Source organism: Euprymna scolopes, chromosome 2, assembly GCF_053919585.1.
Source record: "Euprymna scolopes isolate OS-2025 chromosome 2, ASM5391958v1, whole genome shotgun sequence".
Classification (NCBI taxonomy): domain Eukaryota; kingdom Metazoa; phylum Mollusca; class Cephalopoda; order Sepiida; family Sepiolidae; genus Euprymna; species Euprymna scolopes.
The window spans coordinates 192,844,884-192,866,927 of record NC_136483.1 but is presented as its reverse complement, the minus strand read 5'-3'; the positions used below and the strand labels follow the sequence as shown (position 1 = coordinate 192,866,927).

At 34.0% G+C, this 22,044-nt stretch overlaps 1 protein-coding gene across 2 annotated transcripts in view; it reads right to left on the bottom strand.

The window, feature by feature from the left end:
* The window catches only part of LOC145300472 (uncharacterized), a 49,139-nt gene that overhangs the window by 23,900 nt on the left and 3,195 nt on the right, over window positions 1–22,044 (bottom strand). The window contains exon 1 of one of the 2 annotated variants that reach the window (XM_080144487.1): window positions 4,191–4,304. The exons of the other annotated variant lie outside the window; for it this stretch is intronic. Coding sequence (XP_080000613.1) covers window positions 4,191–4,224 — 34 coding nt within the window. The 5' untranslated portion in view covers window positions 4,225–4,304. Of the gene's footprint in view, window positions 1–4,190; window positions 4,305–22,044 lie in introns of those variants that run through there. 2 annotated transcript variants of the gene reach the window in all.

Here is a 22,044-nt window from a genome sequence, read left to right as displayed (position 1 = left end):
TGAAAATCCTATCACTAGTACATTGTGACTTGAACAGTCCTGATGGGCAGAGAAAATTTCAGGTACGCATTAAATTTTGTAGATGATTATTCCAGTTTAATAATGGTTTATTTCTTAAAGAAAAAATCTGATACCTTGCTAGCAACTAAAAAATATTTAGCTGACATGGCCCCTACAGTGCAGTAAAGTGTATTCACTCTGACAATGGTACAGAATTTACTAATAAAACTTAGAACTTTTATTAATTAACCATTGTATCAAACATGAAAAATCAGCCCTAATTCATCACACTAAAACTGAAATGCGGAAAGATCATGGCGGACACTTTTTGAAATGGCAAGATATCTACTCATTGAATCAAAACTCTCCCAAAACCTTTGGATGTACGTACTTATGCCCTCTGCATATATACACAACCCGTGCTTTAACAAAGGACTATCTAAAACCCCGTATGAAGCTTTCTGCGGTAGAAAACCAAATTTAAGAAGAATGCATGTATTTGGTTCAACTTGCTTCACATTTATAGATAAAAAGAGCAAATTAAATATTAAAACCAATAGCGGTACGATAAAAACAGCTCAGCCTATTTAATATTTTTTTCAGAGAAAAATAAAATAAAAAGAATCCGATGTGTAAAATTCACAGACACGTTTAATTTTAAAGACAAAAACCCATCATATGAAGAGGATGAAATAATATTTCCTCAAATTAATAAAACAAATGACGACGATGAAGTCCCCGTTAACGGGGACAAGAGTATGATGACAGCGATGATGCTGATGTTAAAGTCGAATGTTACCCCAAAAGAAGTAGAAGACAACCCAAATTTTTGTGGTCAACAATTTGAAAGATTATCAAAGCGACTATTGCTATTCTATGGATAATACACTAAAAAGCTTTAATGAAGCAATTAATTCAGAACATTGTAATCAATGGAAAATAGCAATGAAAAACGAAATAGATACTTTAACAGAAAACAATACCTATTCAGTAGTACCTCTCCCAAAGGATAAACATGTTATTTCTACAAGATGGGTCTTTACAAAAAAGATTAAAGTATCAGGCATTGAACAATACCAAAGCTAGATTTGTTGCTAAAGGATACTCTCAGATTTACGGTATAGAATATTTTTCTATGCTTTCACCAACCACAAACCTAACGACAATGAGAATTTTATTGCAAATCGCATCGCAATACGAGAACCTTAACATCCATCAACTGGGCGTAAAAGTGCTTATTTAAATGCCCCAATAGACTGAAATTTATATTACCCCTCCAAAGGGATTCATAATGAAAAATAAAAATTACGTGTGGGGGCTTAACAAATCACTGTATGGTCTAAAGCAAAGCGGTCAGTGTTGGAATACAGTATTTCATGATTATATGATTGAACAACAATTTAACCAATGCCCAGCTGACCTCTGTTTGTATACCCAAAACAAAGACAAACAATAATCAGTAGATTTTGGTTTTATAGGTCAATGACATTTTAATCGCATCAAATTGTGACATAATGTTGACCAATGTTAAGAACAGATTAAATAAAAAAAAATTCAAAATGACTGCTCTTGGCAAAATATCATGGTTTTTGAGTATAGAATTTACTAATGAAAAAGTAATTATTAAAATGAGTCAATCGAGGTACATTGACAGAATCCTATTGAAATTTGGAATAGGAGAATGCAAGAAACGCTCTACATGAGTCAAAAATGATATTAATAAAAATATAGACACAGAATCTGAAATAATCGATGATAAATGATACAAAGTCTTATCTATTTAATGACTGCTACAAGATCCAACATATGCTACACAGTAACAAAACTATCACCAAAATTATCAAGACCAACAATGAAGGATTTAAACAGAGCTAAACAAGTCCTTCGTTATTCAGGAGGAACTAAGGAACAGAATTTAGTATTTAGAAAATCAACAAGTTCTTTAAAATTAGGATTTTTAGATTCAGATTGAGGAAACGATGAAGATCGAAAAAGTATATTTGGATATTGTTTCAGACTATCAGAAAATGGGCCTATTATTTCATGGAAATCTAAAAAGCAACAGATTGTATCTCTCTCCACGTGTGAGGCAGAATTTATGGTGCTCACACATACTGCGCAAGAAGCACTTTACCTCCAAAATATCCTAAAGACTGTTTCAGAACCAGAATTAACTAAAACCCCATAGTAATTAATTGTGATAATCAAGCCAGTCTTAGCACAGAACACAGTAATTCACCAAAGATCTAAGAATATAGATATTAGATATCACTTCATCAGAAATGAAGTGAAAAAAGAATCCATTATTGTAAATTACATATCATCAGAACAAAATATTGCTGATGTATTCACAAAACCCACAACAAAAATAAAGTTAAAGCATTTTACCTCCAAACTTTGTGGGATTTGACTTTAACTTTTCACAGGTCTATATATATATATATATATATATATATATATATATATATATATATATATATTGAAAATTGTCCTGGGCAAGACGTTAAACTGCATCCATTTTGTTTGTATGAACACTTTAACATACTAATGCGTAACTAATACTTTTACTGAAATAAATTTTTTTAAAAATCACTTTTTGAAAACATTTTCTTGGTATATTGTTTTTACAAATACTTTTTGCATACTTATTTTAAGGCGTGTATAAATTACAATTGACTTTCTTTTACTTTTATGCAAATTAGTTTCTTTCTAATTTACCAAAGATTTCCTATTCTTTTTGCTGTTTTAATTAACACAAAAGATAAATTCTGTTTTTTTTTTAACGAGTACATATTACATGTATATTTATTTATATGTATGCATTTTTGGAACAAGACTGCATGATCAAAATTAAGAAATGGCTTCCTTTTTTTCAAATATGCACCCCTTTTTAATGTAAAAATAAAAATACATTTCTTTTATTTCTCTTTTCTAAACACATTTTTTTTTTTTTTGACATTTGAATAAAATTAAAAATGGCTTCTTTTTACATGCTCAAATTTTAAGATCCAAATGACTTCTGTTTTTATCATGTATAATTGAATATAAAAATATATATTTATTTCTGAACAGAACTAAAAATGAACTAAAAGGACTGCCCCATTATAAAAAAAAATAAGGGGGGTTGCTGGGAAATTCTATTAATAAATGTTGCTACAGTATTTTTTTTTAACTACGTAATATTTTTTAAAAAAGCTTTTAACGTGGAGAAAAGGAACAAAAATAAAAATTGTCTCAGTCGTGAAGGATTTCTCCTCTACTGACAGAACAGGAAATTGAAATGCAGCATCTGAAGAACAGATACTACACATTGATCTTGTCCCAAAGGCTAACAACGAATAGGAACATTTTCACATCGAGGCTAGATTTTCACTTAACACCGGTACGATCGCACTTGGGATCGCCTATGCTTCTGAATCGGCATACTAGCACACCGCTTGGCGTTGCCCGGTCGTAAAATATCCTTAAGTATATTTTAATTCATGCAGATTTCGTATTTATTATTATAAAGCCAATTCTTTATTGATTATGCAATCCATAGTAGTAATTTCAAAATGACTTAGGTGCCATCAGCTAGAATCGAAACCAAAACATTTACCTAGAAGATAACTACTGTATTTAAACACGTTACGACACTGAATCCGACGATTCTTTACGGTAAAATCGTGCAGGCGTCTTATCATGATATATATATATATATATATATATATATATATATATATATATATATATATATGCAAGCAAGGGCGCCTGAACGGACCACAGAATTTTAGAATTATTAAGATAGATTAATTTGAGAAATAAATAAAAAAAATTAAAAATGTATGATCATGCGAAAACTTTAAAAAGTTATTACGACGTCCTGAAAAGGTGAAATCAGCTGTGTTTAGAATCTATTTCTTAATATGAAAAGAAAGCACAATGTTCATAAAATGTTTTATCTTAAGTGCTAAACATTCATTAAAAATATAAATATTTGTTTATTTCGTAATTAATAATCGACATGAAATATGTCCATTGTGGCGTGCGTGCGTGTTGTTATATGTAAAACCGCCACGCACTGATTTTTAACTTTTACCAAATATCCACATTGAGATTAAGTACATATGGGAAAGATTTTAGACCATGTTAGTTTAATTCTATTTTTCAAGAATTAAAAATGTAATAGTCGTTAAATAAAGGAAACAAACCTTGATTCCTTTCGGCAATTGGACCGGCTGCCATGATGTCGGCGGCCGCTAAATACAACAACAATTAAATCAGAAGATAATATCTGACTACTGATTTCCAATTTTTCATTTTTGTTGTGGTCCTCAAACGAACCCATTTTTTTAAGCGACTTTATTTTTATTTTATGAAAGTACTAATAATTAATTTATCAAAATAAAATTAAGGATTTTGACAAAGTAACTTAATTTTTAAAATTCTTATTTAAATCAGGTAAATTATTTAGAGTGAAATTAGTTTCACCTGCACCACTAGGTGTATCCGAATTTTTGTAGGAATTTTTGACACCCCTAACACGAAACTGCGAATAAAATATAAAAATCTCGTAATTTCTCTGTTAAAAGTGGGTTGTTTATTTTCTTTATGGATTATACTTCCAAAATAAACTATTAAAGTTGTTTTAAAAGTAATAGATATATTTAAAAAAAAAAAAAACAGTAATGAATTTTCCGAACTCAATATTTTTCAATTTTTAAAATTTAAAAATCTATCAAAATTTTGATTCTATTTTTACGATATTTTCAGTGTCAATGTGAAATTTTATGTTCTTTCCAATAAACCGAATATAATATTTTAGACAAAAAATTTTTTTAATTCACGCCCCCCCCCATTTTCAAGTGTCTATTAAAAAGTAAATAATTAAATTACTCACCGAAAAGTAAATAATTAATTTACTCACAAATTGAAGAGAAAAGGTCAATAAATAATATATTCAAATTTAAAACAAAAAAAAAACGTAGTGTTTTTTAGAATTTTACCTGTAAAGTTTGAAGTTTAAAAACTTTTTTTTAAACCACGTTATTTCTTTTTTCTTTTTTTTTTTAATGGAACCTTGGTCCTTGCTCCTTTAATTGAAAAAAAAAAATTAGGGCTTGAATTACATTTTTCGAGGAGTTATAAGCTTGGAAAGACAGGGGGTCGAATAATTCACGCCTCCCATTTTGAAATGTCTATTAAAAAGTAAATAATCAATTTATGTACCAAAGTCTTATATATCACAAATTGAAGAGAAAAGGTCAATAAATAATATATTCAAATTAAAAAAAAAAAAAAGTACTGTTTTTTTTAGAAATTTACCTGTTAAGTCCGAAGTTTAAAACCTTTTTTTAAAAAAATCACGTTTTTTTTTTTTTTTTTTTAATCCTTGCTCCTTTAATTGAAAAAAAATTAGGGCTGGAATTACATTTTTCGAGGAGTTATAAGCTTGGAAAGATGGGGTGGAATTATTCACTATTTTCACGAAATTTCTGACACACCTACTGCACCACTATTCTCAAGCATTCTCATAGTTGCATTTAAAATTATGGGTGCTTGTTCAGATTGGCACATGGCGGCATTAAAAATTAAAGAAAATACAAAAATGTCTGTACGTACCAGTTACTGGACGAAGATTAAAAACTCAAAAAAAATCACGTATTTGATCAAGTAGTTTTTTCTTTATTCAAGAAAATCAAAGTTTACTCTGTTTTGATGAGGATGAAAAAAGTGTCTAATGAATCGGTGGACAAGGGCAGACAATACTAATGCACGTGAACACTGTCAAAATAATCACTGATTATTTCCCCTTCCTCGGTAAAACATGGCCTCGTCTATCACTTATCGGTAAAAAATCGGCTAATTTGTTTTTCGAAAAAAAAAAAGAAAAGAAAATACTTGAACAATTTTTGTGATTTTTTTGGAATATACAATCTTCATTACGTGACAAATAGATACTCAATAAAAGTTTTTCTTCATTTTTGTTTATCGCTATGAGTGCCAATCTGAATAAGCACCAAATTACGTTTTAGTAAAAAAAGAAATTTGGTTGTTTATTTAGAATTACACTTAAAAAATTAGACAGAAAATACAGATAAATCTTTATGATATACATACTCGTCACAGAATAAAGATGTTATATTCCAAAAATCATACAAATTGATCAAGTAGTTTGTGTTTTTTAAATAAGAAAATGAAATTTACTGAGTAAGAAAAGAAGGGGAACGTGACACGCAATATTTTTTTTTTTTTAGAATGTATTAAAATTGAAAGGCTGACAACTGATATCGGCTATCGCGATTTACAGACCAACAAGATTTGGCAGTGGACAAATAGATAAAATAATAAGTCCTCAAACTATGTTGATTGATGGTGTCCCACATCATGTGAAAGATGTCCGTCCCTGTTATGCTTTTCTAATTCTGAGGACGATCAAGAGGATCACATAAAATTTGAGGATGATCCTGATCCCCTACTACATCTTTGGATGAGCGTAGAAACACTTACTACAGAACCAGAAGAGGGGATGATGAAACATACTGGTGGTGATGACGGTAGTAATGAGGAAGATGGAAATGAAGAAGTGACGCCTCCAATTCTTCAAAGAAGTACCTGAAAAAGACTGATACTGCCCTCTGCCCTGTTTGTAATCATGAGATCAGGGGGGAGTGTAGAGAAAATCATAACTTACTTGGCTAGAATGTGTGCATGTTTCAAAGGGTTGATCAGGTAACAATAAAAAAAAAATGAAAGAAGAAAAGGCTAAAATGGCGACACCCAGCAAATGAGACAGGTGAATAAAAATGGACGTAAAGCGAACAGGGGGACGAGTTGGAAGAAGGTGTTTTACATACATTGTCATGTGCAAGTCAACTTAAAAGAGTGTCAAGTTTTGGAGTTGGAAGTTTTAACAATAGTGTATTGAATTTACCCTAGAAATTGTTAGTTTAACCATAATGATGTATGTACTCGTCGCGGAATAAAGATGCTATATTCCAAAAAATCACATAAATAAGTAGCTTGTGTTTTTTAAATAAGAAAATGAAATTTTATGAGTAAACCAAGGAAAGGAACGTGATATGCCATGTTTTTTTAGAATGTATTAAAATTCAAAGGCTGACAACTCAGTTCAACTACCGAGATTTATGGACCGTAATATTTTATTGATATTTTATTATCATTATTAATCACTAAATTTCATAAAATTTGATTTTCCTAATTAAAAAAAAAAAACTACTTGATCAATTTAAATAATTTTTGGAATATGTCACCTTCATTCCATGACGAGTTTGTACATCATAAAGATTTTTCTGTATTTTTGTTCTTTTAATTAAATGTAAATCTAAACAAGCACCAACATAAGACTAAAAAATTAGTTGACACATCTATAAGACAGTTTAAATAAGCATTGACTTATAGAAAACTGGGGTCTATGTCAAAGTTATAGTTTTAGAAATAGAATGTGTCATTCATTCACCCCCGTCCCTTCACATTTTAATTTTCTGAGAAAAAAAAAACAGAAAAGAAAGTCGAAAAAAGAAATAATTGATGTTTCTCAAGATTATGCTGTTTCTGATCAGCAGCAGCAACCTATAAATGTTTTTGAGTAAAGACTTTTGATTGAACAAAATCTCCATTAGCAGTTTATTTCAACCAATCACAAACAGAAGACTATTCATATTAATTTATTTTTATTTTGGACTATTATTCTCATCTTTATTAGTTGTTGTTTTCATCTTTATTGGTTGTTGTTTTTCACAATGTTTCGGCCAACTATTCCTCTAGCCTTCGTCAGGTGGTAACCGCGACGAATAGGAACTTCGAATCACCTAACAGCATTCTCAGCAATCACTGCCATCCATAGTTGTTGTCGTCTCACCACGTTTTTTTGGCCAAGTAAACCTCTGGCCGGCTTTGGGTAGGATTGAAACCGCTATCTTCAGACAATGTCTATCTGGAACCATAGAGATTCAACGTCTCTATCAACTGCGCCATGGGCACCGAAGGGCGATCAAGGTTGGATTCTTTGATCTTATAAATCCACTCATCATCATCATCATAAACGATGCTCACAAAACAAACAAATAAACAAACTGCAAATGCAACCCGACACCACATGAATTGTATGAATTGCTATCCAATAATGTGTTCGATATAACTATATAAATAACCACTGGATAAGTCCATTATTCCAAAAGAGGTATATCAGCTTAGCCCATAAAATTCACCTAGAATATTCTTGGACATTCTGAACTCTCATTATCAATTTACTTTTTAATTTTGATTGTCTGAACAAGTTGCCAATATGATTTCTATATTCATGTATCGATAGATTTTGTCATTCTTTTGATAATGCCTTATCATCAACATTGTGTAACCCTCTATCACATGCCCTTCCGAAAACAATGATGAACTATTATTACCTACGAATACTTCTTTCCTCTTGCGAGATGTTGTTTAATCATTATGGTTTAAAATGCTACCAAAGGCAAAAACAGTTGCTCTTCTGTAATTAAGCACTTTAAAAAATAGTACAAACCTGTTTGTGTACAGTCTGCAGAATTCCATGTAGATAAAAAGAATAAAGAAAAAAATGGTCGCCTTTTCTCTGTAATATTGTCACATAATATGCAAATGAGATGCTTCCGATTGGATTTAAAACACCTGATTTTTCAGGGACCGAGTTGATTTTGGATTAGCAAGTATTGTCAGCAGTGTGTTGTGTTCTAGAGTTGAATTTTGACAGTAAAGTGCTAAAATTTGGAGTTGAGATTTTGATAGCAGAGAATCGCGTTTTGGAGTTGGTTTTTGATAGCAGAACGTTGAAATTTGGAGCTAAGTTTTGACAGTAGAGCATCAAGATTTGGGGTAGTAAATTTTTGATAGCAGCGTGACAAATTTAAGATTTGATTGTTTTCATCACAATTATACAACAATGTATAAGGCCTCTACTTACGATAATTTCGACCAGATTTTTGAATGATTACATTCAGACTCTTACAGAATTGCAGAGCAGGCAAAGAACTTTTAGGTACCCATGTACAAAGACATTCTTCTGTCTCTATCGACTTGACACCAAACAAGGCTATCTCCACCCGAAGATATCCTGCTCCAAGAAAAAACTTCTGGCAACCGATCTTCATTATTAATATTGCTTTCTTCATTGATTAAACCTTTGGCAACCTACATCCAACAGTGTAGGTATCTTAAATAAATATTTGTGAGATATTTCTTTATTTTTCTAAATTTTAAAGATTCATATAACTTTAGAGACCGTTTTGTACTTACATAAACAATCAGAAATATATATGTTTCTTTAGCCTGGATTTTTCATATATACAACCCTTCAGAAATCCAAAGATTGTGTTCAGAAACATAAAGAAGAAAAACAAATACACTGGGTAAATCTGTGACTAGCATATCACACCATATCATATAATGTGACTATAGGCAACATTAAATCAAAACAAAAAAATCCTATCAATAACATGGAACTCAAATGAAATTTGTTCTATTTAATGCAGAATAGATCCTCTAACATTTATTTCCCTTGTCTGACCTTTTTTTCTTAGGGGATTCAATCAAACTTGTTACCAACAAGATTATTGCATTACTTGTCCCCTGACATCTGTAGGTGTTTTCTTAACGACTCTCATATTACAGTTTTCTATCTTTTTAAATATTTGTATGTTTTGAGCATCGCCAGTTAGAAATATTGCTTTTCTTCTATTTAAGAATAGAATTAAACAGTGCTAGTATCATTTTTTAGTGTTATTTCTACATTTAGTGTATCTTATTTTTTCCTCATGCGAATATTCACTTCTTAACATTCGTAAATCAGTAATATTTTACTTGCATTTTTCACTTTCTATCTTTATTCCTACACTTAGATATATTATTTCCTGCAATATAGTTTATTCTTTAAGTGTTAGTGAATAGACGGGTCAGCACACCAACAGACACAAAAAAAAATTTCAACATTTTTTGTGGTTTTATGTCAGATTAGGTCTACTCTACATCATACTAAAAGTTGGACAAGATTTGAATATAGGAAAGTTTCAAATTTCAAAGTTGAACATTTTTGACTTACAAGTCATTTTCCATTAGATTTTAAAACACTAACTCGGTCAGCTTTTATGATAAACCAATAAATCTTGCATGTTTACCAATGTTTTCAGGGTCAAACTTTCACATGAAATAGTTGCCAGTGATGTTGAATCATTCCCGACCATATATATGGTTACTCCTACTCCTCCCTGATTCACATAAGTCATAACGTTTTTTCAGAGTTGTTCACACTCCCTCCTTCTCATCCTCATCATCTATGACTGATGAGCATTTTTCATATTGTCGCAGTTGCCATCTTGACAATGTCCACATGCACTGGTACATTCTAATCCATAACTTTTGCAGGTACACTTTAGGGTATTGCATCCTTCCAAACAGTTGCAGTGGATCATCTCTATTAGTTCATCTGGAGCAGGACTTTTTTCTGTCGTCACATGAACAAATATGTCCCCTTCTACCTCCCATTCTTACTCAGATGGTGCCATTTCATCACTACATCCCATCCACTCCATAACCTGATAGTAAGTCCACATAGAATGAAATCTACAGGCAGAGGTGGTTGGAGGGAGTCGTTCTGGCATGACAAACATCTTTGCCATTGCAAATTTCCACTATTAACGATTACTACGACATTTTCCCATTGACTACTATACACTTATTAACCCATATCTTTGAGTGGGCCTTCATAAGTGGTGACGTCTTTGAACCCCTCCCCCCAAAAAACCCCCCTAGAACCTCATCCTCCAACGTAGACCCCTACTACCATGTCTCCTTCTCCAACATCAGTGGTCCACGTTCCAACCTTCCAGAGGTTGAAACCCAATTACAGGAGACGAAACCGGACATATTCTTCCTAAGCAAAACTGGCATAGGGCCGACCATTCCCTAAAACAAAGCTTCTTTCTTAGAAGTGCACGCCTGTGGAACTCTCTTCCATTTGCCTGTTTCCCACCTGACTACAACTTGGATGTCTTCAAGTCCAACATAAACAAATTCCTGATGAACTGTCCCCTTAAGTAAGACACTTTATAAAATCTCCAATACTAATGATTACTACGATACTATCCCATTCATTACTGTACACGCAATAACCCTTATGCCCGAGTGGCTTCTGGGCCTTGATAAGTGGTGACTACCATGTAAAAAAAAAGACAATTAATTATCTAGCAACGCCAGTGAATCCTTTTGATCGCCATTGAACAGTGTCATCATTGCCTTAGAACCATTGGTTTCCACAACATCCTGCATTTGCTTTGGTTAAAAGAATACTTTCATTGTTTTTTCTCTTTTGATGATTTGCTGGAACCCCGACTTCTTTCCAATCCTTAACACCCTGGACACCGAATCACATCCTGTAAAGGCATGCAGAAACAATAGGTCATTGCACACTGCTTCACCAAACACTTGTTTGAGAACCTTGATATTATATAGATATATTTACCTTGTTAGAGCAGAAATAGAGTGCAGTAGATTTGGAAACACCTGTATGAAACAGCAAGAGAACAAGAAGATTTGTGTCTTCCCCATTAAAGCTTGTTGATCTGAAAGCAGACCTACTGAAAGCTGCCTTTGCAATCTCAATGTCAGCATCTCTTTCTGCTTGAATAACATCACATCCTTTCTGCTTATGTTTCTATGATTAGCTGGACAGTGCTTGCTTGTTTACTGCATTCAACAAAAAGTTATCCTTTTTCCCAGAAAATATTGTTGCCTTATTAAGGTTTACCTTGGTGACATTCAACTTTCAACTTTGTCTCTGATGCACATAGTCCTTTATACTTGGTCCAACCTCACAACCATCAAACACCACAATTGCTCTTCCATAGTGCCCAACAGTAAATGAGGCATAATCGTCTGCAATCGAAATGTAAGTGCTCCTTTCCTTCCATTTCAAATGGTGAAGAAGAGATCATCCGTTTAGTACATTTTGCTCTGCGACTGAAACAGTTTACTGCACACTACAGTCTGATTTTGTTTTAACATAGCTCCTGATTGCTTCGACAAGTTGCGGTTAAAAAAACTGGACTCCCTTTACTGTGCTAGACAATTACTCACACTAGAGAGTATCCCACATCTTTACAAAGCCACTATTCACCTATGCATGAAGTATTGTTATCACATAGGGACTGGTGCATCTATCACTAGTGTAACGCTGTTGCTTGGGCAAAAACCCAGTGCCCTCTCAGTGTGGCTAGTCCCAAGAAATCCAACCCCCAGGCCAAGCTATTGCCATAATACCTATAGGTCCTGATTACATTAGCAATAGATCAACTAGTAATTATGAGGGCTAGTATGTCCATATGTTTGGCTAGATAATAAAATGATGCAATATTTATGCAAAAATGGCAAATACATAATTGTTTGGTTAAAGATTTAATTCTGCACAAAAAGTTAAAAGCCAGTTTGTTTATAATTTGACTGCTGAGTAATAGAATTGAACGCACTAAACAGTGTTACATGATAAGGGCTGCCCCCTTTTCATGCAAGTATAAAAATAGAGAGATTTAGTTAAAATGAAAATGAAATAGAATAGACGAAATTCGAACCTCGTAAATTAGGTTTAGAAATAGATTACGAGAGAGAATTAGAAAATGGAATGTAAAACAAACCATTGTTTAGCTTAGAGATAAAATAGTTTCAAGAAAAGAATGTACGTTGTCAATTCTGTTATGAAAAATTCAATTGAGGAATGCAACTATACAAGATAATTTAATAAACATGTTTTTAACATATTGGAAAAATAGGTTACTGGGAATATAGGTTAAAATTCCTTTTGTAAACAAAGGAAAAAGTTTTGGACACGCATGTCCAGAACACGTGAAAGAAGACACATGTTTTAACATGTGTATGACGTCATGGAAAATGGGAAGTTCTAGATATAGTTAGAAACTTGAGAGAAACTGGAGGAGAAACTGGGGGAGAAAGAGAGAGAGTCTGAGGACGACAGACGACAGTCCAGACATAGACATTCGAACATCTAGAAACGAGACGGTCACTTTTGAAACTTAGAATGAAGCTTTGAATTCTTGATGAGAAAACCACAACCGGTCGTGAGAAGAAATAAACCCATCATGTGTTTTTATAAACGTCGTCTTTGTGTTGTAATTCTACCAAAAGGTAAAGTGAAAATTGTTATTATATGTCTTGTATATCTTGTGGTTTAAAATGTCTTTACATACACATCTTACATACACAATATGAACACTAAGACTGTCTGAAGACTATCTCCTCACTCAAAGAGCTTTTACACTTCTAAGTACAAACATTTTATAAATATGAATCGCGTCATAACACGAACAATCTCTCTTTTTTTTTTTTTTTTTATACAGTGATCACCACTTATGAAGGCCCGGAAGCCACTCAGCGATAAGGGTTATTGCAAGTACATTACGTTAGTGTGGAGATTTGATGAAGTGTTTACTTAAGGGGGCGGTTCATTAGGAATTTGTTAACATTGGACTTGAACACATCCAAGTTGTAGTCCGGTGGGAAGCAGGCAGACGGAACAGAGTTCCACAGGCGTGCAGTTCTAAAAAAGAAGCTTTGTTCATGGAATCCACGTTTTGATCTAGGCACAGATAAAGAGTGGGGAAATTTTTCACAGTGGATTCGGCTAGACGGGTGTTTTTCGTGAAAGATTGGCGAGGAGGGACCAGAGATTGGAGTTCAGACGAGCACCTGCCATGGAAATAATGATAAAACAAGGATAGGCTCACAACGTCTCTTCTGTGGGAGAGAGGTTGCAGGGTAGAGAAAAGGGCATCCCCCACTAAGCCACAAAGTCTATTTTGTACTCTGTCAAGGCAGGATAGGCTGTTTTTTGCAACTCCTGCCCAGATATGGCAACAGTATTCCATCCTTGGACGTACTTGGCTTTTAGATAGATAGAGAACATTTACAACATCTCCCTCTCTAAGACTCTAAGACTCTCACTATTAATAAGAATCTAAACAACAAGAATAAGAACAATAATACTAATAATGATTATATAACAAACGGGGCAAGCATGGCTTTCATAATCGGTTATTTTGATTGGATATTTATTTTGAATTGCTGTTAAAGATGCCCACGCAGAAAGGTAAAAGCTGATTCACTTTGAGATTTGAATGAAAGGATTGGTTTAAAATTATTATTAAAGATTTGTCTCCGCACAAAAAGAGGAATGTCATGTCGGTTTGAGAACAAAAAGAAAATGTCAACTGAAAGAGAGTTGCGCATCTGACCATGGTAATGAGATCATATATGGACTTGGAAGTCGTGGGTCAGTCGAGTTGGAGATTCTGATTGAAAAAATTATTTTAAAATGATTGTCTCCACGCAAAAGTGGAAATGTCATTTCGGTTGATGATAAAGGAAATCATCAAAACTGGAGAAGTAACCCGTCAATCCCGGCTAAAACTCAAGACATGCTGCAATTGGCGAAAACCTGAATTATGTCAGTCGGTCTGGCATGTTGGATGGATTAACCTACTTCTGCATGAGTCAATATGCCATGTGTTGATTGGATGATTGAGGAGGAAAATTGTGCCCTGCCCGACCACATTTTCAGGATAAATAGCAGAGCAGAGCTGTTTTTCCACAGTGAGTTCCAGTGTTACATGATAAGGGCTGTTCCCTTTTCATGTAAGTAAAAAATAGGGAATTAGTTAAATGTAAATATGAAATAGGATAGTCAAAGATTCGAACTTTCAAAGCTAGACTTGGAATTGAGAATTCCGATCATAAGTTAAAATAAACACAGAATGTCATTAGAAATGGAATGTCCAGTAAATTGTTGATTCTGTTAAAATATTTAATAAAGACAAATTTGGCTGGAAACTATTCACATTTTTAGAAAGAATGCATAATAAAAATATGGGTTACAGAATTAGACAAGTAGGTTAATTTGAAACTGGGAAGTTTCCTGGTCATCAGAAATGGTTTCAAAATCGTGCAAATCGCGCATGTTGGAAACATGTGAGTTGTGGTCACGTTGACCAGATATGCATGTGATTTCTCAATATAGGAAAGAGTTCAAAGTTAGTTAGGGGGAATCAGATCAGTCAGATCAGAGAGCAGAAGAGATCAGACCGATTCTCCATTAGAGTCCAGGCTCCCTCTGGAAGTGGGAGGGTTTAGAGATAACCATGTAACAACTTTGAATCCCTGAAATACAAAATCATGTCCGACCGGTCAAAGAAGACATAAACGTATCATCATGTGGTTTTGTATCTGCGTCTTCATGTTGTTATTCAACAGAAAAGATATTGCCCATTTATATTATAAGAACTTTGTGAAAATCATCATCACCAAAACAAATGTAAAGTGAAATTGTATTAATATGAACTTTGTGTTTATAAAAATGTACAACTGGCAACGTAAATGTCAAATGCACTATCGGTCTATCTATCAAGATATTCAAAAATCTATTCTAGTTGAATTACAGGCTTGGTGCTCTTGTAGTAACATGTACACTGTCTATTATATATATATACAGAACTGTGTCTCTCTCATATATATACCCTGTTTATGTCTCCAATATGTTATCTCCATAAACATGAATATCCTAAGACAATATGAACACTCACAATGAATATATATAATATCTAGCATCCCACAACATGATCACACAACATGAACATACTAAGACTCTTACAACATGAACAACAACAAATATATAAGTCGTCATCTAAATAAGAACAATGTAACATACTCGCATATTTGGTACTTCAAAAATAACACTCACAACATAATACCAGCAGTCAGTTTGGAGAGGGTCAATAAACAGAGAGAGAGAGAGAGAGAGAGAGAGAGAGAGAGATAGAGAGAGAGAGAGAGAGAGAGAGAGAGAGAGAGTTAGTTGATAAGTCTCTGCTAGCTGTTTCACCAGATTCCTCAAAAATCGCAGTTTCTGTCAGAATCCTAGCAGAGTGATCTGTAAAATCTTTTGAAATAAAAGAAGACCCGGAGGATGAAGGAATGGCGTGTTGATTTTAAACAAAAGATATCCCCCCCCCCTCTGGACATTAGGGAAAAAAGTGAATGGTAAATTACGCTAGAGAAAGGGAAAAATAGAAAGGAAAACAATAGTACCCATCACTGAAATTTGTTGACGATAACGTTGGTACACACATTTTGGTTGTTGTTTTTTTTGTTGACCATCGTTTTTATACTTTCATTTTTTCTTTATCGTTTTAATTGTATACTGATACTATTGACTTTGCTTTGAAATAAAATGTTTGAAATACAAACCATGGCTTACCTTTGTTACGATAGTGAGTGGGGTTTCTTGTTGCTTTATTTTCTTCCTCTTCTCTTCTTGCTGTTAATTCCTTCTGATTCCTAAATTTTTTAACTTGGGAGCCACCATTTATCCAGGTCCGAAGGCCATTCGAGGATAAGAGTTAATAAAGGTGATAGTGTAGTAATTGTTAATGGTGTAAATTGGGTATAATTTGATTATTTATGGGGACGGCTCAACAAGAACTTGTTTACATTAGATGTGAAGGCTACCATGTTGTATTTAACTGGGAAGCAGGCCAGCAGAACAGTGTTCAACAGGCAGGCATTTTTTTTTTTTTATATTTTCATCCCAAACAAGGCACATTGCCACTTTGGTGTAGGGGGCTACTATCAGGGGCAGCAACTACTGGGGCACTATATAAAGATTTGGGCAGCAAGATGTCAGTTCACGTAACACTTGAACTTCTGCATGTCAGTACAGTTGGGGAAGCAGGGACCTGGAATGAAATTCCAGAGTCTAGCGGTTCTGGGGAAGAAACTAAATGGAGTAAAAGGCTCTCTTGCATCTAGGGATCTTTACTGCGAAGGGATGGGATTTAGCTGCTTGTCAGGTTTGTCGGGGGTATTTACGTCGTGGGGGCACAAGTGTCTGCAGTTCGTTAGAGCATTCACCATTAAAATACTTGTAGAACAGGCAGAGGGATGCAACGTTTCATTGATGGGACAGAGACTGAAGCTTAGATGCCAGTTCAGGGCCTGTCAGATTGGCGACTCTCTTTTGAACCTTATCTAGGAGCGAGAGACTAGCAGCAGATGCACCAGCCCATATGTGACAGCAATACTCCATACATGGACGAATGGTGGCCTTATAGAGGTACAGGATACTTTCAGGTGTCAGTAGTTTTCTAGCACAGTAGAGAGAGCCTACCTTCTTTGCAGCGGCCCTGGCAATGTTTTCAATGTAATTATTCCAACTCATGCTTCCTGTGAACATTAGGCCAAGCAGTTTGAAAGGTGTACTCTCAGATAGGGAGTCATTGGCCATTGCTATTGGTGGCAGAGAAGGTTTCTTGTAATTATTGAAGGAAACCAGTTTAGTCTTGGCAGCATTGAACGTGACCATGCATTTTTGTCCCCATTCCACTATAGATCGGAGGTCATCCTCTAGTGTTTTTGCCATTTTTTAGTTAAGTATTCATTTGTTTTCCTGTCATGCCTGTTATAGAGTGTGGTGTCATCAGCATATATACCCATCTCAGAGGCAGTTTTGTCGGGGAGGTCATTAATGAATATTAGGAACAATAGAGGTCCAAGGAGAGACCCCTGAGGCACTCCCGTATTTATATCATATTGTTTAGATGTATGACCGTCGAGGACAACCTGGATTTTTCTCTTATCTAAGAAGGATTTAATTATGTTAAGTATTCTACCAGTGATACCGTATGATTTAATTTTCCTGAAGAGACCCTCATGCCATACCCTGTCAAAAGCCTTAGATATATCTAGAGCTACCGCTCTGCCCTGCCCTGCTTTGTCCAGTGAATGGTATATATGTTCAGAGATTACAGTGAGGATGTCTGCGGTGGAATGGGCTTGTCTAAATCCATATTGTTTGTCAGTCAGAAGTTTAGAATCTGTAAGGTGATGGACTAGAGCATGGTTAATTATGGTCTCAAATATTTTGGCGAAAAGTGGGAGGAGGCTAATGGGGCGATAATTTGATGGATCAGTTCTTTCGCCAGAATTCTTGAATACTGGTACCACAGAAGCAGTTTTCCAACAGCCCGGAAAGCATGATTCCTTAAGGCATTTGTTGTAGAGTTTGGAGAGAACTGGAGCTACTTCGGCTGAGCACTTTTTTAATAGCACAGTTGGGATGAGATCAGGTCCACATGCTTTTGAAGTGTCAAGGTTTTTATGATAGCATGCACCTTAGCAGGAGTGATTTTTAGATCGTCTAGCGTGGCGTCTGTCCGCAAAGGAAAGTCAGGCAGCGGGTGGTTGGAAGGGTCCAGTGTGGAGTTGGAGGCAAACCAACTGGCAAGCATATTAGCCTTGTCGGTTGCTGAGCAAACAACCTCGTGATTGTTGGTTAGTGGGGGAATTGTTGATTGCCCATTATTTACTATACTGTTGTAGATTTTCCAGAAGTCACGGGTTCCCAATTTTTGTGCTTCGATGCGTTTTTTAGTGGTTTCAGTAAATTCTCTCTTAGCTGTCGCTATTTCCTTCTTAACGTTACTTTTAGCTTCTATATACTTCTGTCTGTTTGAACTGGACTTATGTCGGTTAAATCTGCAGTATGCATGCTGCCTGGGAAGAAGCTTTATTAATGGAATCTGTGTTTAAATTTAGGCACAGTTAGAGAGTGCGGGAAAGTATATATTGTGGTTGTAAGTCTATTTTGTGAAAGTTTGGCAAGGGGAATCATAAATTGGAGTTCAGACAAGCACTTGCCATAAAAATAAGAATCAAGTAGAGACAGGTTTGCAAAGTCTCATCTGAAGGAAAGAGGTTGCTAGGAAAAGAAAAGGGCTTCATCTACTAGGTTTTAAAACCGGTTTTGAACTTTATCAGGACAATAGAGTGCACCAAACAACTCCGGCCAAGATGTGGCAACAGTACTTCATTTTAGGACCTACCTGACTTTCATACAGAGAATTGCATCAGCAATGAGATACCTACTGGAGTGATAGAATATTCCAACCATTTTTCTAACGATCTTGGCAACAGATTTGATGTATGATCAGAAGTGAAGGTCAGTCTAAGAAGCTTGTCAAGACATGGAGCTTCCCCAAGACAAGAGCCATTCATTTCAATTGGAGCATTACTTGTAATGTTGAATGGCTCGCTGTCCATTTGAGATCACAGTTCCGGCATTCATTCGAGTGGCAACCAAGGGCTTGCCAAACCCAGTGCATTATACTAGTCTTTCATTTTAAAATAGAGACCAAAAAAGTAAGTTCAGCACTATTGGCAAAGATCCAACCTCTGTTCCTTTGCTGAAATGTTACATCCCTGTTCCTGTTTGACAAGTATTTTAATGGAACATGCTCTGGTGAACTCATAACACTTGTGCCACTTTGGTGGACATACTTCCGATTAACCTGAAAAGCAACAAAATCCCACCTCTTTATCGTTGAGATCCCCAGAATTCAGAAAGTTTTCTTCTCTAATAGTTTCTTTCCTTGGACTGCTAGACTTTGGAATCCCTTCCTTGTTTCCTGCTTTCCTGACTGTACTAACCTGCCGATGTTTAAATCAATGTGAACAAACATCTCGCTGCTCAAGTCTCCATAGTACCCTGCTATATACGATCATATATAGTCCCAAGTGTCACTATCATTTGTTTGGGATGAAAAAGAGTAAAATAAATAAATAAATAAATAAAAGAAAAACAAAGCATAAAAAAAATTCACGCTTGACGATGTGATTTTTTTTTTTTTACATGGAGTTCACCACTTATCAAGGCCCAAGGGGTACTCGGGGATAAGGGTTACTTTGTGTACAGTAATCAATGGGATAGTGTAGTAATAGTATTGGAGAATTGATAAAGTGTCATTACTTAAGGGGGCGGTTCATCAGGAATTTGTTTGTGTTGAACTTGAAGACATCCAGGTTGAAATCGGGAGGGAAACAGGCAAGCGGAACAGAGTTCCACAGGCGTGTAGTTCTAAGAAAGAAGCTTTGTTCATGGAATCTACGTTTTGATTTAGACACAGATAAGGAGTGGGGGAAGTTATTGACGGTGGTTTCAGCTAGTCGGGTGTTTTTTTGAGAAAGATTGGCGAGGGGAGAATTGAATTAATATTTTATTATATTTACTATCGAAAATTTATTGGAATAAAGAATGCAGTAAATAAATGTACTAAAACAAATTTTATTTGCAAAAATGTCAACCATTTCAATCTTTTGTTAAGAATTAAAAAAATTACCTCGCCACTCATCAAGATTGTAAAGGAATTTGAAAGCGTTTAAACTGTTGAATAGAAAATAATTTAAACTGGCCTTAAAATTCTTAGCAAATTAAAATATTAAAAAATTTCGGAAGCTGGATCAAAGTGTAGTACTACACTTAAGATAATTTGTACCAGTCAATGGAGGGGACCCCCTCTATACTGGGGCAATTATTATTTTTGGTAACCAGAGTGCCCCCTTTTTGCCTACTTTTAGGGGAGCTGGTTTTTACCCCACATTAAAAACGGCCTTGTGTCTAATTTGCTTTGGTGGGGAAGCAAATAAATACATTAAATAGAAAAGATTAAATTTAACACAATAAAATGATAGATTCATAACAATTTGATTTTAAAAATAATCACTCAACAATAACGTAATAATTAAATCAAAGTTTTGTAATTCTATTTAAAGAAAAAATAGGAACGGCATAGTTTTAAAAAAAGGAAAGAGAAGCAAAATTAAAATATAAAAAAGACTTCTTGGCAACGTCAATAGTTTTAGGATATAAAAAGTCGTAAATTTTGTTATTTTCACCGTCTATAATGTCAGTGTCCATTTTTAAAGGTAAAATAGACAAGTTACATTTGGTGTAATGTATATTCATTAAAAAAATAATAAATAAATAAAAAATTAAAAAACAACTTTATTTTTTAGAAAATCGTGTATTTTTTTTGAGGACGGGGGAATTCAAAGCCAATTATTTCACTATAAATCGCTTGGGAACGCAATGGAGATTTAACACATTAAAATCAAGTCTTTTAATATAATTTTTTTTTTAAATGTCATTCACGTTACAGCAGTATAGTGGACATAATAACTTATTGTCTACTACTGTAATAGTAGTTTGTAAATTAAAATCATTTTGAATTCTGTTTTTTCTTTTCTTATCAATGTCAGTTAAGGAAAAAATAAATAAATAATGGATTGATAATTACAAAAACGTCTTGTGGTGCCATTAAAAAGAAAGGGGTTCTTTTTCTTTATTTTATTTTTTTTTTTTTTTTTTTAAGATTTTTAGAGCTCAGTTGTTGATCTATTTGTATTTAAAGATGATAAAAAATAAATTAGTACAAGAAAACAAAATTACGATATTATTTATTTTGTTTGTTTTTAAATTCTTTTGATGGTTTGGAAGCAAAAAGAAACAAAATAAAGAAAGAATCGAGAAAAAGTTAAAAAAAAAATTTTTTTTTTTTAATCCCATGAGGTTCAATTACAGTTTTTGTACGTTTTCGGCGACTTTTCTCTTTCTATAATATGACAACTTGATTTATAGTTTAAAAATTATACAATTTGAGATGTTAGAACTAATTAAGATTTGAATTAATAACTATTTATTTAAGAGAACGTGTTTTGTTTTGTTTTTTTGCACATATTTTTTTATCAAGTTTTAAAATTGCATTGTCTTTAATCCTTTTTTCCTACTGGTCAAAATGTTCAATTCTTTTTATCTAATTAAGCTTAGAAAAAAAAAAAAAAAATCATCGTAAATTTTTAGATGAACACTTTCGGCTATCCACCCTCCCGAACGAGATTCTACTATTTTTAGGTAATTACGTGTGAACACTATGTAAAAAAAAAAAAAACTTGTCAAGAAGAAAAGAAACTAACTAAATAAATATTTTCGAATTTATAGCAGGCAATCACATTCGTATGTAAATTTAACGTAAAATGAGCCTCCATTTCGGGGCCATTTTAACTGTTAAGAGCTGTTAACTCCATTTTTTTTTTTACCACTAATCCTAAAGTCCGATTGGCAAGATCGTAAAACCACACACAATCGTTTTAAAAAGTAGACATCAAAGCGAAGCGCAT